This window comes from Zosterops lateralis, assembly GCF_965231275.1.
Source record: "Zosterops lateralis genome assembly, chromosome: 2".
Classification (NCBI taxonomy): Eukaryota; Metazoa; Chordata; class Aves; order Passeriformes; family Zosteropidae; genus Zosterops; species Zosterops lateralis.
Window position 1 is genome coordinate 1,909,807 of NC_139763.1, and position 22,517 is coordinate 1,932,323.

Below are 22,517 nucleotides of genomic sequence, written 5' to 3' on the forward strand. Positions count from 1 at the left end.
ATTACAGCCCAGCAGGAATGAGCTGCTTGGGGTGCACAAGTGGCAGCACGAGGAGATCTCAGCTGGAGCCTTTAGAAACAGGAATTTATTATTAAAATATCCAAAGGCTTGGGATAGAGAGGCTCAATAGCCCCAAATATAATGTTTGGACACATATTTCATTGATTAAAATATTCATTTAAAATTGTTCGTTTCAAAAATTATTCATTTAAAATTATTAATTAAAAATTTTTCATTACAAATTATTCATTAAAAATTTTTCATTACAAATTATTCATTTAATTAAAAAAAATTAAACCAATTCATTTAAAAATTTGGTTTTTTCCCCAGAAATACCTCTAATGGAAATTTCTAATTTTCTAGATAATCTAGATTTCTAAATCATTAAAAGCATCTATGAATCATAGAAGCATCATTAGAAAATTCTAGATGATTTAAAATCTAAACAATTAGAATCTAAACTCTGAATCTAAATAAATTAAATCCAAATAATTCTCGATTGTTTACAATTTTCTAACGATGCTTCTATGCATGTGCTCTCCAAAACCCAAATTTTTGCTTCCAAATTGACCTAAATATCAGGGAAATTTGATTTATTTTTTTTTTTTTCCTCATTGTGAAATATTTTTTTTTGTTTGAAATGAAATGCTCGTCTTGGGCTGAGGATGAAATGGCTCCAATGCAAAGCTTCTCCCACCCTCTCACTAAAAATTCCTTGGGATCCTTAAGCCTAATGACAGCCCTGAGCTCAGCTATAATTTCAGACCATTCATCAGCTTTTATTTTTTTTTTCTTTTTGAGGTAGAAATTATCCCCCAGACTTTATGGGGATGACAGAGACTGGAAAAGGTTAAGGCCCAGATTCACGAGAGGATTTTTATCCGTCTGAAGTGGGATTAAATCCAAAATTCCGCCTCTGACCTCTCCCCTTCCCATAATCCAGGGGGAATTTTTAAGGGGAATTCTCCTGGAAAACACCCCCAGGAGCTCAGAGGGGTCACTTGGCCTTGACCTGCAGCCTCTGTCCCCTCCCCGTGCTTTGGGAGCTTCTCCAAGGGATGGAGAGACAATTCCCAAAGGGATGGAGGGACAGGACACAGGGAATGGCTCCAGAGTAGGATTTGATGGGATTTTGGGCAGGAATTGTTCCCTGGGCTGGAATTCCCAGATTTGCTGTGGCTGCCTCTGGATCCCTGGCAGTGCCCAAGGCCAGGTTGGACATTGGGGACAGTGGGAGGTGTCCCTGCCCATCCAGGAGTGACAATGAGATGATTTTTAAGGTCCTTTACAAACCCAAACCATTCCACGATTCCATCATTCCATCATTCCACATTCTCAGCACCCACTATCAGAGACATTTCCCAAGGGCTTGCAGTGACAGGACAAGGAATAACGGCTTCAAACTGAGAGAGAGAAGGTTTAGACTCGATATTAGGAAGGAATTTTTCCCTGGCACAGGTTTCCCAGATTTGCTGTGGCTGCCCCTGGATCCCTGGCAGTGCCCAAGGCCAGGTTGGACATTGGGGTTGGAGCAGCCCCTGGGACGGTGAAATGATCCTTAAAATCCTTTTTAACCCAAACCATTCTGGGATTTTCTGGCTGGTTTTTTTTCTGTTTGAACCTGTGATTTCCCCTCCCAGCACTTTCCTCATCCTTGGCCAACCCTCAGAGCAGCCAGACCTCGTGTCGTGGCTCTTGTGGTTTTGGGCACATCCCATTCCAAGGCACATTTGTGGCTCGGTGCTTTGTCCTGGGAACCTGGAAAAATCCCTTGGAGACCTGGACTTTGCCTCAGTCCCTCTCCCTTTTGCAGAGCCTGGACAGGGGAAACCTTCAGCCTGGACAGGAGAAGCTTTGGGCTGAGCTCAGGGTGGCCTTGCAGGGCCTGAAGGAGCCCCAGGAAACCTGGAGAGAGACAATTCCCAAGGGCCAAAGGGACAGGACACAGGGAATGGCATCTCAGTACAGAAGGAAGGTTTATATTGGATATTGGTAAGGAATTGTTCAATGAGGGACTAGAATGGAATTCCTAGATTTGCTGTGGCTGCCCCTGGATCCCTGGGAATACCCAAAACCAGCCTGGATCCACTTCTGAGCAACCTGGGATAGGGAAAATTTTCCCTGTCCATGACAGGGGGGCTGGAATTAGGTGATTTCTACACTCCCTTCCTTCCCAGCCCATTCCATGATTCCATGGCCCAGCCCAGGAACTGGGAATAAACCCTCTCCCTGCCCTGAGGAGCTCTGGGGACCCCTGGGCACAGCTGCAAGCACCAAGGAGCAGAGGAGTTGTGGAAAAATTCCCTGGAAAATCAAGCAGGAAAGGCAAGGAACACTCCCATCACCATTCCAGCAGGGAGGAATCCCACCTGGAGCTGATCAATCCCAGCCTGACCATCCCTGCAGTGGCTCTCTGAGCCCTGCACTGCCCTGGGACTGTTTCCTCAGATTTAATTTGCTTGGAGGAAGAATTCTCCACGCTGGAATCCCACTAAAGCAGCTCCCATCAATCCTAAAAATCCCCTGGGTCACTCCATGGGAAGAGAAAAATGAAAATTCTGCCATCACCAACCTGCGACCTGCCAACTCCCAGCTCTGTGCTCTCACAAGGCTCTGTGCACAAAGTCCAGCCTGTGGAAAAAAATCTTTGGCTTTTTTTTCCTTCAGTTCCTTCCGAAATTTCAGGGAGTTGATGTGGACACAGAGCTCTGAGCATCTCCCTGATGGGCCTGAGCCTTCCAGGCAGTTCCTTCCCTCTCCAGAACCTCCTTCCTCACTCAGGTTCAGTGAGAAAAAGCCAACAGGAATTTAAGATTATTCCTCATATCTTTTTTTTTTTTTTTTTTAATTTTATTTTTTGAGCCCCAAACCTGTTAAAGGTTCCCACCCTGTGCCCAGGAATATCATCCAGAGAGGGAGGAAAAGGAGGAATAGATGAAGGAAATAAAGATTTGGAGAGGCTGAGAAAACTCAGTGGAAATAATATGGTGGGGAAAAATATCAGGGAGCAAGATAGGGGCAAAAAAAAAAAAGGTGGAGAGACGTTAAGATAATAAATATTAATTTTAAAAGTCTATTTTTAATAATTTTTTCCTGCTCCTAAAGGGTTTTTGGAAGGGAACAGAGGCTGATTCAGCTGGATGAGGGTTTATGCACATGACTGTGCTGGAAAAAAATCTCTTGACAGGGATTTTGAGCCACTGATTTGCAGCATCCTCACTCCTGCTCAAGTTCTCTGGCCAGCCCCAAACCGTAATTTATTTCCCAGCAGGATTTTATTTTGGTGACAAAATAGCTGCTCTTATTGGAGTTGGGATGTGGGGACAGACATGCCCATAAAAATCAGTATATTTTGACCAGAACTCCAGGAGTTCTGAAGAGTGGCACCAAAAACAAAAAACAACAACAACAACAACAACAACAACAACAACAAAAAACCCAACCAACCAACAAACAAACAAACAAACAAAAACCAAAAAAAACCAACAAAAAAAAAAAACCACAAAAAAACCCAAAAAACAACAACAAAAAACCACAAAAAAACCACCAAAAAAACAAACCAAAAAAGCAAAAACAAACAAACAAAAAAAAAAAACAAAAAAACAAAACAAACAAAAAAAAACAAACAAAAAAACCCAAAACAAAACAAAACAAAAAAACCCCCAACAACAACAACAACAAAAAAAACCCCTCAACAAACAACAAAATAAAAACAAAAAAAAAAAAAAAAAGAAAAAAAGATAAAAAAAGCTGCAGGACAAACGGATCTCTTGAAATTATGTAACCTCTTCATCTAGAGAGGTACTTTATTTTTCCCTAAACAACATTCTGGGAAGCCCTTTTATCAAAAAAAAAAAAAAAAAAAAAAAAAAAATCCAAATAAAAAAACAACTTGGGAAAACGCTCCGAGCGTGGCGTCTGCAAAAAAGAAATAAATAAAAATGTCCAAGCCGAGCTGTGCAGAACCAAAAAATAGATTTATTGTTATTGGACTGAGGGCAGTGGTTCAGCACTTGGCATGGCCAGTGTTTACAGCAGGAGACAGGAAGTTCTCCCAGCCCTCTGCCATTATTTTTCTCCTGTTGACGCGCTCGGAGCGAGAGTTTATTTGTCCCAATGAAATCTTTAGTGCCGAGACAGAGAGAGGGGGATTTTTGGAAGCTGGAAGAGACACTGAAAAGGGATGAGGGATGGTTTTGGGATGGTTTTGGGGAGTCTAAACACTGGGAGGAGCAGCAGCATCATCCAAGGGGTGAATTCCACAATTGTGGATTCCCAGATCTGACTGCTTGGAATGAGGGAACACCTCGGGCACTGGGAAAAGCTTCTCTCCCCTTCTCCTGCCACTGCATCCCCTTGGAGGGCTGGGTTTGCTGCTCAGCCTCATCCCAAATGATGTTTTTTAGGAGTTCAAACCCCTGCATGGGGGGGCAGCATCATCCATGGGTTTGATTCCACAATCAGGGATTCCTATATCCAGCTACTCAGAGCAAGCCCAAGGCACCCAGAGCACTGGGAAAGGATTTTCCCCTCTTCTCCTGCCACAACATCCCTGCTGATGTTTCCATCTCTTTGGAGGGCTGGGTTTGCTGCTCATCCTCATCTCACTGGATGGTTTTTTTGGGAGTTCAACCCCTGTGAGGAGCAGCATCATCCATGGGGAATAATTCCACAATCAGATTCACAAATCCGGCTGCTCGGAGTAAATGTGCCCAAGGAACCTGGAGCACTGGGAGAGGTTTCTTCCTCTCCCTTCTCCTGCCATTACATCCCTGCCAAGGCCCACCCTCATCCCACAGGATGTTTTTTTGGGAGTCCAATCCTGCACAAGGAGCAGCATCATCCATGGGGTGAATTCCACAACTGGATATTCATATCCCCAGCTGCTCAGAGTGAGATGCCCAAGGAACCCAGAGCACTGGGAAAAGCTTTTCTCCCCTTTTCCTGCCACAACATCCCTGCTGATGTTCCCATCCCCTTGGAGGGCTGGGTTTGCTGCTCATCCTCATCCCACTGGATGGTTTTTTTTGGGAGTCTAAACCCCTGTGAGGAGCAGCAGCACCATCCATGGGGAATAATTCCACAGTTGTGGATTCCCAGATCCGGCTGTTTGGAGTGAGGGAGCACCTCGGGCACTGGGAAAAGCTTCTCTCCCCTTCTCCTGCCACTGCATCCCCTTGGAGGGCTGGGTTTGCTGCTCATCCTCATCCCACTGGATGGTTTTTTTGGGAGTCTAAACCCCTGTGAGGAGCAACATCATCCTTGGGTTTGATTCCACAATCAGGGATTCCTAAATCCAGCTACTCAGAGAAAGCCCAAGGAACCCGGAGCACTGGGAAAGGGTTTTCTCCCCTTCTGGCCCTACATCCCTGCTGATGTTTCCATCTCTTTGGAGGGCCGGGTTTGCTGCTCAGCCTCATCCCACTGGATGGTTTTTTTGGGAGTCCAATCCTGCACAAGGAGCAGCATCATCCATGGGGTGAATTCCACAACTGGAGATTCGTATCCCCGGCTGCTCAGAGTGAGATGCCCAAGGCACCCAGAGCACTGGGAAAAGCTTTTCTCCCCTTTTCCTGCCACAACATCCCTGCTGAGGTTTCCATCCCTTTGGAGGGCTGGGTTTGCTGCTCAGCCTCATCCCACTGGATGGTTTTTTTTTGGGAGTCTAAACCCCTGTGAGGAGCAGCAGCATCATCCATGGGGTGAATACCACAATTGTGGATTCCAAGATCCGGCTGTTTGGAATGAGGGAACACCTCGGGCACTGGGAAAAGCTTCTCTCCCCTTCTGCCACAACATCCCTGATGAGGTTCCCATCCCTTTGGAGGGCTGGGTTTGCTGCTCACCCTCATCCCACTGGATGGTTTTTTTGGGAGTCTAAACCCCTGTGAGGAGCAACATCATCCTTGGGTTTGATTCCACAATCAGGGATTCCTAAATCCAGCTACTCACAGCAAACCCAAGGAACCCAGAGCACTGGGAAAGGATTTTCTCCCCTTTTCCTGCCACAACATCCCTGCTGAGTTTTCCATCCTCTTGGAGGGCTGGGTTTGCTGCTCAGCCTCATCCTACAAGATGTTTTTTAGGAGTTCAAACCCCTGCATGGGGCAACATCATCCATGGGGTGAATTCCTCAATCGGGGATTCCTAAATCCAGCTACTCAGAGCAAGCCCAAGGAACCCAGAGCACTGGGAAAGGATTTTCCCCTCTTCTCCTACCACTGCATCCCTGCTGAGGTTTCCATCCCTCTGAAGGGCTGATTTTACTGCTCAGCTTCATCCCATTTTATGGAAGTCCAACCCCTGTGAGGAGCAGCACCATCCATGGGGTGAATTCCACAATCAGGGATTCCTAAATCCAGCTACTCACAGCAAACCCAAGGCACCTCAGGGACTGGGAAAAGCTTTTCCTCTCTTCTTTTCCTTCCCTCCTTCCATTACTCCCCTGCCAAGGTTTCCATCCCCTTGCAGGGCTGAGTTTGCTGCTCAGCCTCGCTGGGATCGCACGGAAATTTTGTCTCAAATTAATGACGCAACCAAGACTCGCTTAAAAATAAATTTCTCTCTCCTGGATTTTTTAGGGGAAAATTCACTCAAATTAATGACGCAACCAAGACGCCCTTAATCCGTTAAAAATAAATTTCTCTCTCCTGGTTTTTTAGGGGGAAAATTCACTCAAATTAATGACGCAACCAAGACGCTCTTAATCAGTTAAAAATAAATTTCTCTCTCCTGGTTTTTTAGGGGGAAAATTCACTCAAATTAATGACGCAACCAAGACGCCCTTAATCCCTTAAAAATAAATTTCTCTCTCCTGGTTTTTTAGGGGAAAATTCACTCAAATTAATGACGCAACCAAGACGCCCTTAATCAGTTAAAAATAAATTTCTCTCTCCTGGTTTTTTAGGGGAAAATTCACCATTCAGAAGAGAATAGAGGGAGAAGAGTCATTGAGAAGAGTCATGGAAGATGAGCTTTTAACACACGCCCAGGGCACAGCCCCTTCCTTTCACTGAGTCATGAAATCGTGGAATGATTTGGGATTGGAAGGAACAACAAAGATCATCCAGTTCCCCCCAGCCCAGGTTGCTCCAACCTGTCCTTGGACATTTCCAGGGATCCAGGGACAGCTCTGGAAAATCCATTCCAGCTCCTCCTCACCCTCACAGAGAAAAATTTCTTCCCAATATCCAAAGAAAATTCCCATTCCCTTCCGCTACCTGTAGCATCCCTCAAATGCCACATCCTTATCCATCCAAACACCAAATAAATATTTTGATTTTAAACTCTATCAATTGAGGGTTTTTTTTTCCCAGTTACTGATGGATTTCTCCTATTTTCATCCCGTCTGGCAAAAACTCTGCTGATTGTGACTCCGGGATGTGATCCCACGTCCCCTGCAGCATTCCAAAGGCTTGGAGCAGAACCTGGACGCCTCCTTAATGCTGGTTTTACGACCCTGCTGAAGGGCAGCGTCCTCTGTTTTTGCACATACTTTTTAGAATTTTGAGTGCATTTCGGTCAAAAAAAATAAAAATAAAATCGATTTCAACCGAGTGCTCAAATAACTCAGCCTGAGAAGAAGGAGCAAAAAAAATTCTGGCTTGGGAAGACCAATAAAAATAATTGGGTTTGGAATCCTGGCCAGTATTTTTATTTTTTTTTTTTTTTTTTTTTTCCCTGGGAATGATATCCAGAGACAGCAGAAATTGTGCTCGGTGAAATCTCTTCTATTCTACAAACTGCACCTGCTTTGGCTCTGTGGATATTGAAAAAAATACCGCAAAATTTACTCCGATTCCTCTAATCCTGAAGAAATATAGGCATGGATTTAATTTTCCATCTTTTCCGAGGTGCGGGTTTTCAAACTCTCCTGGAGCTCTCAGGTTTTAGATTGAGATCTCCTGCAGCAAGCCAAGACACTTCTCCATTAGCTACTCTCAGGATAACCCATTAATAATCATTTTCATCTGCAAAAAAACATGTTTATTTGTTGTGAATTTTATTTTTTGGAATCTTAACATCCTCCGACGAAGATAGGAACCGGGATTAATGATTCCATGAGGAAAATATTTCACCTTCCTCAAGCCACACGGAGCTTTCCCTCTCCAACATAACTATTTATTTTTAATTTTAGCCAATGAATTTCTACCGTGTCAGGCTTTTTTTTTTTTTTTTTTTTTTGCATCAGATCCATTTCATCAGAGTGACCTAAACCGGTTCTTTATCCACTTAAAAAACCAGGGATTTGTTGCAGCAGGAGCAGTTGGAAACGGAGGGCGAAAAATCAAGATTAATTTAGTTTTAAGCAGGTAATCAGGCCAAGGGGAGCAGAGGGGAAAGGCTGAGATTGGGCTGGAGTTTTTAAAAGGACATTTTTCTTCTCGAAATGACTCGGTGGGGCTCCCGAGCCAGACGGGCAGGTTTGCCCAGCAGCATTCTCCAACTGGGCTGAGGAATCGCCGCCTTGGATCCAGGCCAAATCCAATGGAAATCTCTTCGGGTTAAGGGGAAAAAAAAAATAAAAAATAAAAAAAGGCACCAAATTGCTTTTCTACCACATCTCCAGGTTTTGGGTGAGCTGTGACGGCCTCGCTGCTATTTTTGGATGCAAAACAAATCAAATGTTTTGGGGTTTTTAACTCTAAACAAGGCGGAGCAACACGAGGCAAAATCTGCGTGTTGGGCACGGAACGAGGCCAAAACTTTGGCTGATATTTGGTGCCAAATATTGATGAGGGGAAATCAGATCCCCCCCAGATCAGGGGGATCGGCTGTGACCCTCCCAAAACCAGGAGGAAAACATGGAAAATAATATTTGCTGGATTTCATGGAAGACATTGAAATTATTTACGAAGAACGTCAAGAACGCGAATTTCCTCCTCGAAGGAAGAGACAGAGGGGATTTTAATGAGAACTTTATAATCACCACTCAAAACCACTCCAGATCCTCCACCAGGGATTTAAAAGGAGGATTTTTAAATCCCCTGAGGGGACACGAGGAGGAGCCTCCAACCGTGGCCTGAACCAAGGTGAACTCTCAGCCCCTGCTCGCGCAACAACGCCCCTGGCACCGCATTATCACCGGTGGCACCGAGCTGATCCCAGCTCAAATATTCCACGGCAAACAAAGTCGGGGCTCATTTCCCTGCAGCAGAGTATCAAAGGCAGCAAAGTGCCCTTTGAAGCAGCCACCCTTCTGCTGCAAGGCTTTGTGCGAAACGCCGCAAGGAACGGCAGCTCCCGAAAAAATCCCGCGCAAAGACAAACAATCCCCGCCTTTGGAAAACAATCCCCTGGCGGAGGAGTAAACAAAAGCATCCATTAGTCATCGCCACAAAGATGGGCAGGTGAGGATGTTGGACCTGACTAAGAGCACGCAGCGTTCCCAAATTCTTCCACTTAAAGGATCCTCAGCGCTTGGGTCGGGATATCCCACCTGGAATTCCCACGTTGGTCCCTGTGAGCGGCTATAAAGTTCCCTATTCCCCAAAAAAATAAGGTTTGTTTTGTCCCAGCTGCTGGATTTTGACCTTGAGGCTCCTCCTCAGTCGCCTGTTATGATTTCCAGCCTCATTACCATGGCCAGGAACTGAACTACAGGTTTGTTTTTTATGAGCTTCTCCAGCGCTCTGCCAGCTATTCATTTGAATCTTCTAAACAGTCAGCTCTGAATCATAATGCAAATTCCATTTACCGAGAAAAAAGGTGGTACCTTTAATATTCCAAACGACCGCGTTTAATGACTGATACTTTTAGACATTACAGCATCTCTCATGTTTTCAGTAAATGGATATAATTTGCCCTGCATTACCCTATTATTATTATTATTCCTCGCTGGCATTACAAGGCGACGTTCTCAGGCTGAGGGTGTTTTCCATTTTCAAGGCAACCCAAACAACACAATTTGCTGCCTCTGTGCCTTCAGCTTAAAAAAACCCTGCAGGACTCAGAGGGAAAAAAAAAACTGGAGGGGGATTTTATCCCTAAAAATGTCTTTATTGCTCTGTCAGGGCTGTGTTGGTGTTTGTTTTGGAAGGGTGTCCGCGGGTGCTTTTCACTTCAAAGGCCAGGAAAGGCTGTTGTGTATAATCAGGAGAACTTCCTCGCTCTCTCTCCCCAGCCTGACACATCTCCCAGTTTGGAATAAAAAGCCACAAGTGGGTCAGCTTTGAGAGTCTCCTGAAAATCAGGAATTTGGTGTGGAAGCAGGACACGGCTCGGGCGTCGCGTGGGAACAGAGGGAGGGGAAGGTGGCGAGGAAGGGACAGCAATTTCTGACTTCTGAGGGACACCAGAGCACAAATTGCTCCCAAATGAGACCTCCTGGAGTTCAGGAGGTGCTGCCCTGTCACTAAATTGTCCTGGAATTACGCTGGAACACCATAATGCCCCGTTCTGATTTTAAAGACAAATTAAACAGAAGGAAAATATATAATAAAATACCACCTTGAGCCCACACTGGAGATGAGACAGATTTTCATCCCTGACCTTAAAAGAGAAAGAGGATTCTCCTTCTCCTGAGCTTTTTCTGAGCCACAACTCACTGGCTTCTTTTTGGGGGTTTGACTGAACTTCCCTGAATTCCCCTCACCATTCTGTTGGTTTATTTTAAGTGCTTTTCTTGGAATTGATGGGATTTAGGATCAAGGAGCGAAGTTTTTAAGTGAATTCTGCTGATTTTTTTGGGGATGAAGCTTTGTGCACCTGCCCGCTCACGGGCAACGCTTCAGGTGCTCTTTGCAGCTTCCTAATATTTTTATATTGTCCCACTCTAAGTCAACTTCAACTCTTATTTGTTATTTACGCTCCAAAAGGCTTTTTATTTCTCCCGGTAACTACTGGTTATGGCAGAGAGAAATCAGATTTTAAACCCCTCTGTCCTGCCTGGTCTTTCCTCTCCATGTTATAGGAGACGACAACTGCCGTGACTGTTGAATTTTGAGAGGAAAAAAAGGTCATAGAAAGAGCCTTCAGCAGGTCAGGAACCTGTGAAATTTTTAGATGTGTGTGGGAATTATTTGTTTTTTTAGCCCGATCGGTTTTTGCAGAGAGCGAGATGACCACAACATGAAAAATTCTCACTTCAAATGGAAAATCTACCACTTAAACCTAACCACAGGTAATATTTCACCGCCTAAATCAGCACGGGCAAGCGCCAGAGTCAAAATGTCACCCTCTGGGTGAGTTCTCACATTTTTTTCCCCAACGGGATTTCACCACTTAAAAATCAGAGTGACGCGGAAAATGGGCTGGGAAGGAAATTTGTTATTTATTTGTTATTTATGCTCCAAAAGGCTTTTTATTTCTCCCGGTAACTACTGGTTATGGCAGAGAGAAATCAGATTTTAAACCCCTCTGTCCTGCCTGGTCTTTCCTCTCCGTGTTCTAGGAGACAACAACTGCCATGAAAGTTGAATTTTGAGAGGAAAAAAAGGTCATAGAAAGAGCCTTCAGCAGGTCAGGAACCTGTCAAATTTTTAGATGTGTGTGGGAATTATTTGTTTTTTTAGCCCGATCAGTTTTTGCAGAGAGTGAGATGACCACAACCTGAAAAATTCTCACTTCAAATGGAAAATCTACCACTTAAACCTAACCACAGGTAATATTTCACCGCCTAAATCAGCACAGGCAAGCGCCAGAGTCAAAATGTCACCCTCTGGGTGAGTTCTCACATTTTTTCCCCCAACGGGATTTCACCACTTAAAAATCAGAGTGACGCGGAAAACGGGCTGGGAAGGAAATTTGTTATTTATTTGTTATTTATGCTCCAAAAGCCTTTTTATTTCTCCCAGTAACTACTGGTTATGGCAGAGAGAAATCAGATTTTAAACCCCTCTGTCCTGCCTGGTCTTTCCTCTCCATGTTATAGGAGACAACAACTGCCATGAATGTTGAATTTTGAGAGGAAAAAAAGAGTCAGAGAAAGAGCCTTCAGCAGGTCAGGAACCTGTGAAATTTTTAGATGTGTGTGGGAATTATTTGTTTTTTTAGCCCGATCAGTTTTTGCAGAGAGTGAGATGACCACAACCTGAAAAATTCTCACTTCAAATGGAAGATCTACCACTTAAACCTAACCGCAGGTAATATTTCACCGCCTAAATCAGCACGGGCAAGCGCCAGAGTCAAAATGTCACCCTCTGGGTGAGTTCTCACATTTTTTCCCCCAACGGGATTTCACCACTTAAAAATCAGAGCGACGCAAAAAACGGGCCGGGAAGGAAACACAGAAACATGAAAACCCACCCAACTTATCTCACACCTTTGGAACGGAACTACGACACTTTCCGGTGGATAAAACAATTTCCAATTTCATGTCCAGGGAGCAGAAGATGGAACTGGAACATCCCCTTCCCACCTCTCGTACTTTGGCCGCCCCTGCCCACGAGGCGCAGGTCATTGAACCGCGCCACCTGTTTTTTAACTTATCCTACACCTTTGCAATGGAACTACGACATTTTCCAGTGGATAAAACAATTTCCAATTTCACGTTCAGGGAGCAGAAGATGGAGCTGGAACATCCCCCTCTCACCCCTCGTACCTGCCCATGAAGCGCAGGTCGTTGAACTGCACCACCTGCTTCTTCAACTAATCCCATACCTTTCAAACAGAACTGCCACACTTTCCAGTGGATAAAACAATTCTCAATTCCACGTCCAGAGAGCAGAATTTGGAACTGGAACATCCCCTTCCCACTCCTCGTACCTCTGCCGCTCCTGCCCACAAGGCGCAGGTCGTTGAACCGCGCCACCTGTTTTTTAACTTATCCCACACCTTTGCAATGGAACTACGACATTTTCCAGTGGACAAAAAAATTCCCAATTCCACATCCAGGGAGCAGAAGATGGAACTGGAACATCTCTCCCACCCCTCGTACTTTGGCCATTCCTGCCCATGAAGCGCAGGTCATTGAACCGCGCCACCTGCTTCTTCAGCTTATCCCACACCTTTAGAACGGAAGTACAACATTTTCCAGTGGATAAAAAAAAAATATCCCAATTCCCCATCCAGGGAGGAGAAGATGGAGATAGAACATCTCCCCACCCCTTGTACTTTGGCCGCTCCTGCCCACGAAGCGCAGGTTGTTGAACCGGACCACTTGATTATTCAACTTATCCCACACCTCTGCAATGGAACTACGACATTTTCCAGTGGATAAAAAAAAATCCTAATTCTGCATCCAGGGAGCAGAATTTGGAACTGGAACAACCCCTCTCCACTCCTCATACTTTGGCCGCCCCTGCCCACGAAGTGCAGGTCGTTGAACTGCGCCACCTGTTTTTTAACTTATCCCACACCTTTAGAACAGAACTACGACATTTTCCAGTGGATAAAACAATTCTCAATTTCACGTTCAGGGAGCAGAAGATGGAGCTGGAACATCCCCCTCTCACCCCTCGTACCTGCCCATGAAGCGCAGGTCGTTGAACTGCACCACCTGCTTCTTCAACTAATCCCACACTTTTAGAATGGAACTACACTTTCCAGTGGATAAAAAATATTCCAAATTCCACATCCAGGGAGCAGAATTTGGAACTGGAACATCTCCCCCAACCCCTCGTACCTCTGCCGCTCCTGCCCATGAAGCGCAGGTCGTTGAACCGCGCCACCTGCTTCCTCAACTTATCCCACACCTTTGCAACGGAACTACGACATTTTCCAGTGGATAAAAAAAATTCCTAATTCCACGTCCAGGGAGCAGAATTTGGAACTGGAACATCTCCCCCAACCCCTCGTACCTCTGCCGCTCCTGCCCACGAAGCGCAGGTCATTGAACGGCGCCACCTGGTCCAACTTATCCCACACCTTTAGAACAGAACTACGACACTTTCCAGTGGATAAAAAAAATCCTAATTCTGCATCCAGGGAGCAGAATTTGGAACTGGAACATCTCCCCCCACCCCTTGTACCTCTGCCGCTCCTGCCCACGAAGCGCAGGTTGTTGAACCACGCCACCTGGTTCTTCAACTAATCCCACACTTTTAGAATCAAACTACACTTTCCAGTGGATAAAAGAAATTCCCAATTCCGTCCAGGGAGCAGAATTTGGAACTGGAACATCTCCCCCAAACCCTTGTACTTTGGCCGCCCCTGCCCACGAAGCGCAGGTCGTTGAACTGCACCACCTGTTTTTTAACTTATCCCACACCTTTAGAACAGAACTACGACACTTTCCAGTGGATAAAAAAAAATTACCAATTCCACATCCAGGAAGTAGAATTTGGAACTGGAACATCTCCCCCCACCCCTCGTACCTCTGCCGCTCCTGCCCACGAAGTGCAGGTTGTTGAACCGCGCCACCTGTTTTTTAACTTATCCCACACCTTTAGAACAGAACTACGACATTTTCCAGTGGATAAAACAATTCTCAATTTCATGTCCAGGGAGCAGAAGATGGAGCTGGAACATCCATCCCCCTCTCACCCCTCGTACCTGCCCATGAAGCGCAGGTCGTTGAACTGCACCACCTGCTTCTTCAACTAATCCCATACCTTTCAAACAGAACTGCCACACTTTCCAGTGGATAAAACAATTCTCAATTCCACGTCCAGAGAGCAGAATTTGGAACTGGAACATCCCCTTCCCACTCCTCGTACCTCTGCCGCTCCTGCCCACAAGGCGCAGGTCATTGAACCGCGCCACCTGTTTTTTAACTTATCCCACACCTTTGCAATGGAACTACGACATTTTCCAGTGGACAAAAAAATTCCCAATTCCACATCCAGGGAGCAGAAGATGGAACTGGAACATCTCTCCCACCCCTCGTACTTTGGCCATTCCTGCCCACGAAGCGCAGGTCATTGAACCGCGCCACCTGCTTCTTCAGCTTATCCTACACCTTTAGAACGGAACTACAACATTTTCCAGTGGATAAAAAAAAAAAATCCCAATTCCCCATCCAGGGAGGAGAAGATGGAGATAGAACATCTCCCCACCCCTTGTACTTTGGCCGCTCCTGCCCACGAAGCGCAGGTTGTTGAACCGGACCACTTGATTATTCAACTTATCCCACACCTTTGCAATGGAACTACGACATTTTCCAGTGGATAAAAAAAAATCCTAATTCTGCATCCAGGGAGCAGAATTTGGAACTGGAACATCCCCTCTCCACTCCTCATACTTTGGCCGCCCCTGCCCACGAAGTGCAGGTTGTTGAACCGCGCCACCTGTTTTTTAACTTATCCCACACCTTTAGAACAGAACTACGACATTTTCCAGTGGACAAAACAATTCTCAATTTCATGTCCAGGGAGCAGAAGATGGAGCTGGAACATCCATCCCCCTCTCACCCCTCGTACCTGCCCATGAAGCGCAGGTAATTGAACTGCACCACCTGCTTCTTCAACTAATCCCACACTTTTAGAATGGAACTACACTTTCCAGTGGATAAAAAATATTCCAAATTCCACATCCAGGGAGCAGAATTTGGAACTGGAACATCTCCCCCAACCCCTCGTACCTCTGCCGCTCCTGCCCACGAAGCGCAGGTTGTTGAACCGCACCACCTGGTTCAACTTATCCCACACCTTTAGAATGGAACTACGAAATTTTCCAGTGGATAAAACAATTCTCAATTTCATGTCCAGGGAGCAGAATTTGGAACTGGAACATCTCCCCCAACCCTTCGTACCTCTGCCGCTCCTGCCCACGAAGCGCAGGTCATTGAACTGCGCCACTTGATTATTCAACTTATCCCACACCTTTGCAATGGAACTACGACACTTTCCAGTGGATAAAAAAAATCCTAATTCTGCATCCAGGGAGCAGAGTTTGGAACTGGAACATCCACTCCCAACCCCTCGTACCTCTGCCGCTCCTGCCCACGAAGTGCAGGTTGTTGAACCGCGCCACCTGGTTCTTCAACTAATCCCACACTTTTAGAATCAAACTACACTTTCTAGTGGATAAAAGAAATTCCCAATTCCGTCCAGGGAGCAGAATTTGGAACTGGAACATCTCCCCCAAACCCTTGTACTTTGGCCGCTCCTGCCCACGAAGCGCAGGTTGTTGAACCGCACCACCTGGTTCAACTTATCTCACACCTTTAGAATGGAACTACGAAATTTTCCAGTGGATAAAACAATTCTCAATTTCATGTCCAGGGAGCAGAATTTGGAACTGGAACATCTCCCCCAACCCTTCGTACCTCTGCCGCTCCTGCCCACGAAGCGCAGGTCGTTGAACTGCACCACTTGATTATTCAACTTATCCCACACCTTTGCAATGGAACTATGATGTTTTCCAGTGGATAAAAAATATTCCAAATTCCACATCCAGGGAGCAGAAGATGGAACTGGAACATCTCTCCCACCCCTCGTACTTTGGCCATTCCTGCCCACGAAGCGCAGGTCATTGAACCGTGCCACCTGCTTCTTCAGCTTATCCTACACCTTTAGAACGGAACTACAACATTTTCCAGTGGATAAAAAAAAAAATCCCAATTCCCCATCCAGGGAGGAGAAGATGGAGATAGAACATCTCCCCACCCCTTGTACTTCGGCCGCTCCTGCCCACGAAGCGCAGGTTGTTGAACCGCACCACTTGATTATTCAACTTATCCCACACCTTTGCAATGGAACTACGACATTTTCCAGTGGATAAAAAAAATCCTAATTCTGCATCCAGGGAGCAGAATTTGGAACTGGAACATCCCCTCTCCACTCCTCGTACTTTGGCCACTCCTGCCCACGAAGCGCAGGTTGTTGAACCGCGCCACCTGTTTTTTAACTTATCCCACACCTTTAGAATGGAACTACGACATTTTCCAGTGGATAAAACAATTCTCAATTTCATGTCCAGGGAGCAGAATTTGGAACTGGAACATCTCCCCCAACCCTTCGTACCTCTGCCGCTCCTGCCCACGAAGCGCAGGTCATTGAACTGCGCCACTTGATTATTCAACTTATCCCACACCTTTGCAATGGAACTATGACGTTTTCCAGTAGCTAAAAAATCCTAATTCCGCATCCAGGGAGCAGAGTTTGGAACTGGAACATCTCCCCCAACCCTTCGTACCTCTGCCGCTCCTGCCCACGAAGTGCAGGTCATTGAACCGCGCCACCTGGTCCAACTTATCCCACACCTTTAGAACGGAACTACGACACTTTCCAGTGGATAAAAAAAATCCTAATTCTGCATCCAGGGAGCAGAATTTGGAACTGGAACATTCCTCCTCACCCCTCGTACGTCTGCCACCACAAAGTGCAGGTCGTTGAACCGTGCCACCTGCTTCTTCAACTAATCCCACACTTTTAGAATGGAACTACATTTTCCAGTGGATAAAAAGAATTCCCAATTCCACGTTCAGGGAGCAGAAGATGGAACTGGAACATCTCTCCCACCCCTCGTACTTTGGCCGCTCCTGCCCACGAAGCGCAGGTCGTTGAACCGCGCCACCTGTTTTTTAACTTATCCCACACCTTTAGAACAGAACTACGACACTTTCCAGTGGACAAAAAAAATTCCCAATTCCATGCCCAGAGAGCAGAAGATGGAGCTGGAACATCTCCCCACCCCTCGTACTTCAGCCGCTCCTGCCCACGAAGCGCAGGTCGTTGAACCGCGCCACCTGTTTTTTAACTTATCCCACACCTTTAGAACAGAACTATGACACTTTCCAGTGGATAAAACAATTCCCAATTCCATGTCCAGGGAGCAGAATTTGGAACTGGAACATCTCCCCCACCCCTCGTACCTCTGCCGCTCCTGCCCATGAAGCGCAGGTTGTTGAACCACGCCACCTGGTTCTTCAACTAATCCCACACTTTTAGAATCAAACTACACTTTCCAGTGGATAAAAGAAATTCCCAATTCCGTCCAGGGAGCAGAATTTGGAACTGGAACATCCCCTCTCCACTCCTCGTACTTTGGCCGCCCCTGCCCACGAAGTGCAGGTTGTTGAACCGCGCCACCTGTTTTTTAACTTATCCTACACCTTTAGAACAGAACTACGACATTTTCCAGTGGATAAAACAATTCTCAATTTCATGTCCAGGGAGCAGAAGATGGAGCTGGAACATCCATCCCCCTCTCACCCCTCGTACCTGCCCATGAAGCGCAGGTAATTGAACTGCACCACCTGCTTCTTCAACTAATCCCACACTTTTAGAATGGAACTACATTTTCCAGTGGATAAAAAATATTCCAAATTCCACATCCAGGGAGCAGAATTTGGAACTGGAACATCTCCCCCAACCCCTCGTACCTCTGCCGCTCCTGCCCACGAAGCGCAGGTCGTTGAACTGCACCACCTGGACCAACTTATCCCACACCTTTAGAACAGAACTACGACACTTTCCAGTGGATAAAAAAAAATCCTAATTCCACGTCCAGGGAGCAGAATTTGGAACTGGAACATTCCTCCTCACCCCTCGTACGTCTGCCACCACAAAGCGCAGGTCGTTGAACCGTGCCACCTGCTTCTTCAACTAATCCCACACTTTTAGAATGGAACTACATTTTCCAGTGGATAAAAAGAATTCCCAATTCCACGTTCAGGAAGGAGAATTTGGAACTGGAACATCTCCCCCCACCCCTTGTACTTTGGCCGCTCCTGCCCACGAAGCGCAGGTTGTTGAACCGCACCACCTGTTTTTTAACTTATCCCACACCTTTAGAACAGAACTACGACACTTTCCAGTGGACAAAAAAAAATCCCAATTCCATGCCCAGAGAGCAGAAGATGGAGCTGGAACATCTCCCCACCCCTCGTACCTCTGCCGCTCCTGCCCACGAAGCGCAGGTTGTTGAACCGCGCCACCTGGTTCTTCAACTAATCCCACACTTTTAGAATCAAACTACACTTTCTAGTGGATAAAAGAAATTCCCAATTCCGTCCAGGGAGCAGAATTTGGAACTGGAACATCTCCCCCAAACCCTTGTACTTTGGCCGCTCCTGCCCACGAAGCGCAGGTCATTGAACCGCACCACTTGATTATTCAACTTATCCCACACCTTTAGAACAGAACTACGACATTTTCCAGTGGATAAAAAAAAATTACCAATTCCACATCCAGGAAGCAAAAGAAGGAGCTGGAACATCTCCCCCACCCCTCGTACCTCTGCCGCTCCTGCCCACGAAGCGCAGGTCGTTGAACCGCGCCACCTGGTTCTTCATGGCGGCCGTGGCGTTGCGCAGCTCCGCCGAGTAATTCTCGTCGTTCCCGGCCATCACCGTCACCAGGGTCCCGTCGGGGACGTCCCCCAGGGCCACCACCTGCAGCAGAAAAACAGCAGAACCTTCAGTTTTTGGAGGGAAATCCTTTGTTTTGTGGGAAGATAAAACTCAGGGGGAGAAACCGCGGTGAAAATCCGGGTTGGGCCAAGCAGGTGTTGGAGGAGGTGGGAATGGTTCCCCTGGTTTGGTGGAATGGGGAATTCTCTTTTTCCCTTTGCTGTTCTCTAATCAAGAGATTTTTCAGTTTGCTGATGGGATTTGAGCTCTGAAATGATGAATTTCTGTTTGGTGATGGAATTTGAGCTCTGAAATGATAAAAATTCCGCACTGATAAATGATGGTTGATTTGTTGCTGCACTAAAATGTTTTCTGGATAAAAAAAATTTTTCTCCCCAGTTCCTGGAGAGCCAAAGGACTTAAGATGGTGAATTTTAAAAGCATAATTATATTTTAAAAACAACATTATCCCATAATTTATATTCTTTAAAAATGTGTAAAAAAATATATTTTTTTTACTCCTCAGCATGAGTTTCTACCATTTTTAAACCAAATTTTTCCTAATGTCGGACAGAAATTTTTCTTCCTTCTTCCACCTCCGAAACACCCAGCATGACGTGAAATAAAAAAATGCTCTGAGATGAAAAAATACAAAAAAATGAGCTTTCCAAAAATCTCTGTAATTGTCAATAAATAAATTTGAGCAACGGCTCTTGATGGTTTGATTTATATCAGGAGCTCTTAATGGAGCAGAAATCCAGAGCGAGGCCTCAATCAAATCAGGCCTCAATCAAATGTTTGATCCCAATTTACTGAACAATTCCTTTTTTTTTATTTTTCCTTCAGGAGCATAAAATAAATAATTTTCAGACCTCACCATCAAAAGGATGGATGGAAATCATGACCTGAACTAAAGACTTTTCCCTTTTCCTAAAATATTCGGTGCCAGAATCCATCAAACCTTTAGGAACACAGGGGGGGGGGTTTGGTAAAAAATATAAAAAATTCCTGAACTTAAATATTCTGTTCTCACTGGTTTAATGCTGAAAATTTTATTTTTTCTTGTATTTTCCTTGAATTCTCCAAACAAATTCAACCTGCTGGAATTCCACGGACATCTGAGATCTCTCTGCGTGACAAAAAAATCAGAGCTGGAATTATTTTATTTAATTTTCTTTAGAGCCCATTGCTACAGGGTTCACTGGGGTTTTTTGGTAAAAAATATAAAAAATTCCTGAATTAAATATTCTGTTCTCACTGGTTTAAGGCTGAAAATTTTAATTTTTCTTGTATTTTCCTCTAATTCCCCAAACAAATTCAACCTGCTGGAATTCCATGGACATCTGAGATCTCTCTGTGTGACAATAATCAGAGCTGGAATTATTTTATTTAATTTTCTTTAGAGCTCATTGCTTGGTGCCAGAATCCATCAAACCTTTAGGAACACAGGGGGGTTTTTTTGGTAAAAAATATAAAAATTCCTGAATTAAATATTATGTTCTCACTGGTTTAAATGCTGAAAAATTTAAATTTTTCTTGTATTTTTCTCAAATTCCCCAAACAAATTCAACCTGCTGGAATTCCATGGACATCTGAGATCTCTCTGCGTGACAAAAATCAGAGCTGGAATTATTTCATTTAATTTTCTTTAGAGCCCATTGCTACAGGGTTCACTGGGGGTTTTTAGTGAGAAATATAAAAATTCCTGAATTAAATATTCTCTTCACAGTGGTTTAAATGCTGAAAAATTTAATTTTTCTTGTATTTTCCTTGAATTCCCCAAACAAATTCAACCTGCTGGAATTCCACGGACATCTGAGATCTCTCTGCGTGACAAAAAATCAGAGCTGGAATTATTTTATTTAATTTTCTTTAGAGCTCATTGCTTGGTGCCAGAATCCATCAAACCTTTAGGAACACAGGGGGGGTTTTTGGTAAAAAAATATAAAAATTCCTGAATTAAATATTCTCTTCACAGTGGTTTAAATGCTGAAAAATTTAAATTTTTCTTGTATTTTTCTCGAATTCCCCAAACAAATTCAACCTGCTGGAATTCCACGGACATCTGAGATCTCTCTGTGTGACAAAAATCAGAGCTGGAATTATTTTATTTAATTTTCTTTAGAGCTCATTGCTTGGTGCCAGAATCCATCAAACCTTTAGGAACACAGGGGGGGTTTTTTGGTAAAAAATATAAAAATTCCTGAATTAAATATTCTCTTCACACTGGTTTAAATGCTGAAAAATTTAAATTTTTCTTGTATTTTTCTCGAATTCCCCAAACAAATTCAACCTGCTGGAATTCCACGGACATCTGAGATCTCTCTGTGTGACAAAAATCAGATCTTGAATTATTTTATTTAATTTTCTTTAGAGCCCATTGCTACAGGGTTCACCGGGGTTTTTGGTGAGAAATATAAAAATTCCTGAATTAAATATTCTCTTCACACTAATTTAAATGCTGAAAAATTTAAATTTTTCTTGTATTTTTCTCAAATTCCCCAAACAAATTCAACCTGCTGGAATCCCACGGACATCTGAGATCTCTCTGTGTGACAAAAATCAGAGCTGGAATTATTTTATTTAATTTTCTTTAGAGCTCATTGCTTGGTGCCAGAATCCATCAAACCTTTAGGAACACAGGGGGTTTTTTGGTAAAAAATATAAAAATTCCTGAATTAAATATTCTCTTCACAGTGGTTTAAATGCTGAAAAATTTTAATTTTTCTTGTATTTTTCTCAAATTCCCCAAACAAATTCAACCTGCTGGAATTCCATGGACATCTGAGATCTCTCTGTGTGACAAAAATCAGAGCTGGAATTATTTCATTTAATTTTCTTTAGATCCAATTGCCGTTCCCCCAATTCCACAGCAGCACCACCACGAAAAAAAACTCAAAAAACCCCAGAAAAACAAAGGCAGAGATAAAACCTCGGCTCGTTTTTAATTCCCCTTTTGCTCTCTGGAAGAGGAACCAGCCCTGCACCGAAAACTCTGAGCTGCAGCTTGAAATTTTCCTTCCTCTTAACATTTTCTGACTTCAGGCCGTTAAAATCGGCCGAAATTCGTCACCACCTGATTTTATTTCTCTTTTTCTTCTCTTTTTTTCCCTTTAAAAACAGGACCAGCAGCTCCAGCCCTGATTTTTATTCCATTTTCCAAAAAATATGAGAGAATTCCTCATTTTTTTGATATTTCCCAGTATTTTTTTTTTATTTTCTTCCACTGGATGTTGAGTTTTTCACTTCTGTTCTCTCCTGACCCTGATTTTCACTTCCACATGTGAAAATCTCAAATCTCTGGGTCAAAATTCCCTTTTTACATCTTGATTTCAACTTCCTC

General features: G+C 44.5%; 1 protein-coding gene across 1 annotated transcript in view; it reads right to left on the reverse strand.

Annotated features, from left to right (window-relative positions):
- RUNX1 (RUNX family transcription factor 1) overlaps nucleotides 1–22,517 on the reverse strand; it is a 126,490-nt gene that overhangs the window by 95,154 nt on the left and 8,819 nt on the right. The window contains exon 2 of the mRNA XM_083884423.1: nucleotides 19,060–19,216. Coding sequence (XP_083740549.1) covers nucleotides 19,060–19,216 — 157 coding nt within the window. The remainder of the gene's footprint in view (nucleotides 1–19,059; nucleotides 19,217–22,517) is intronic.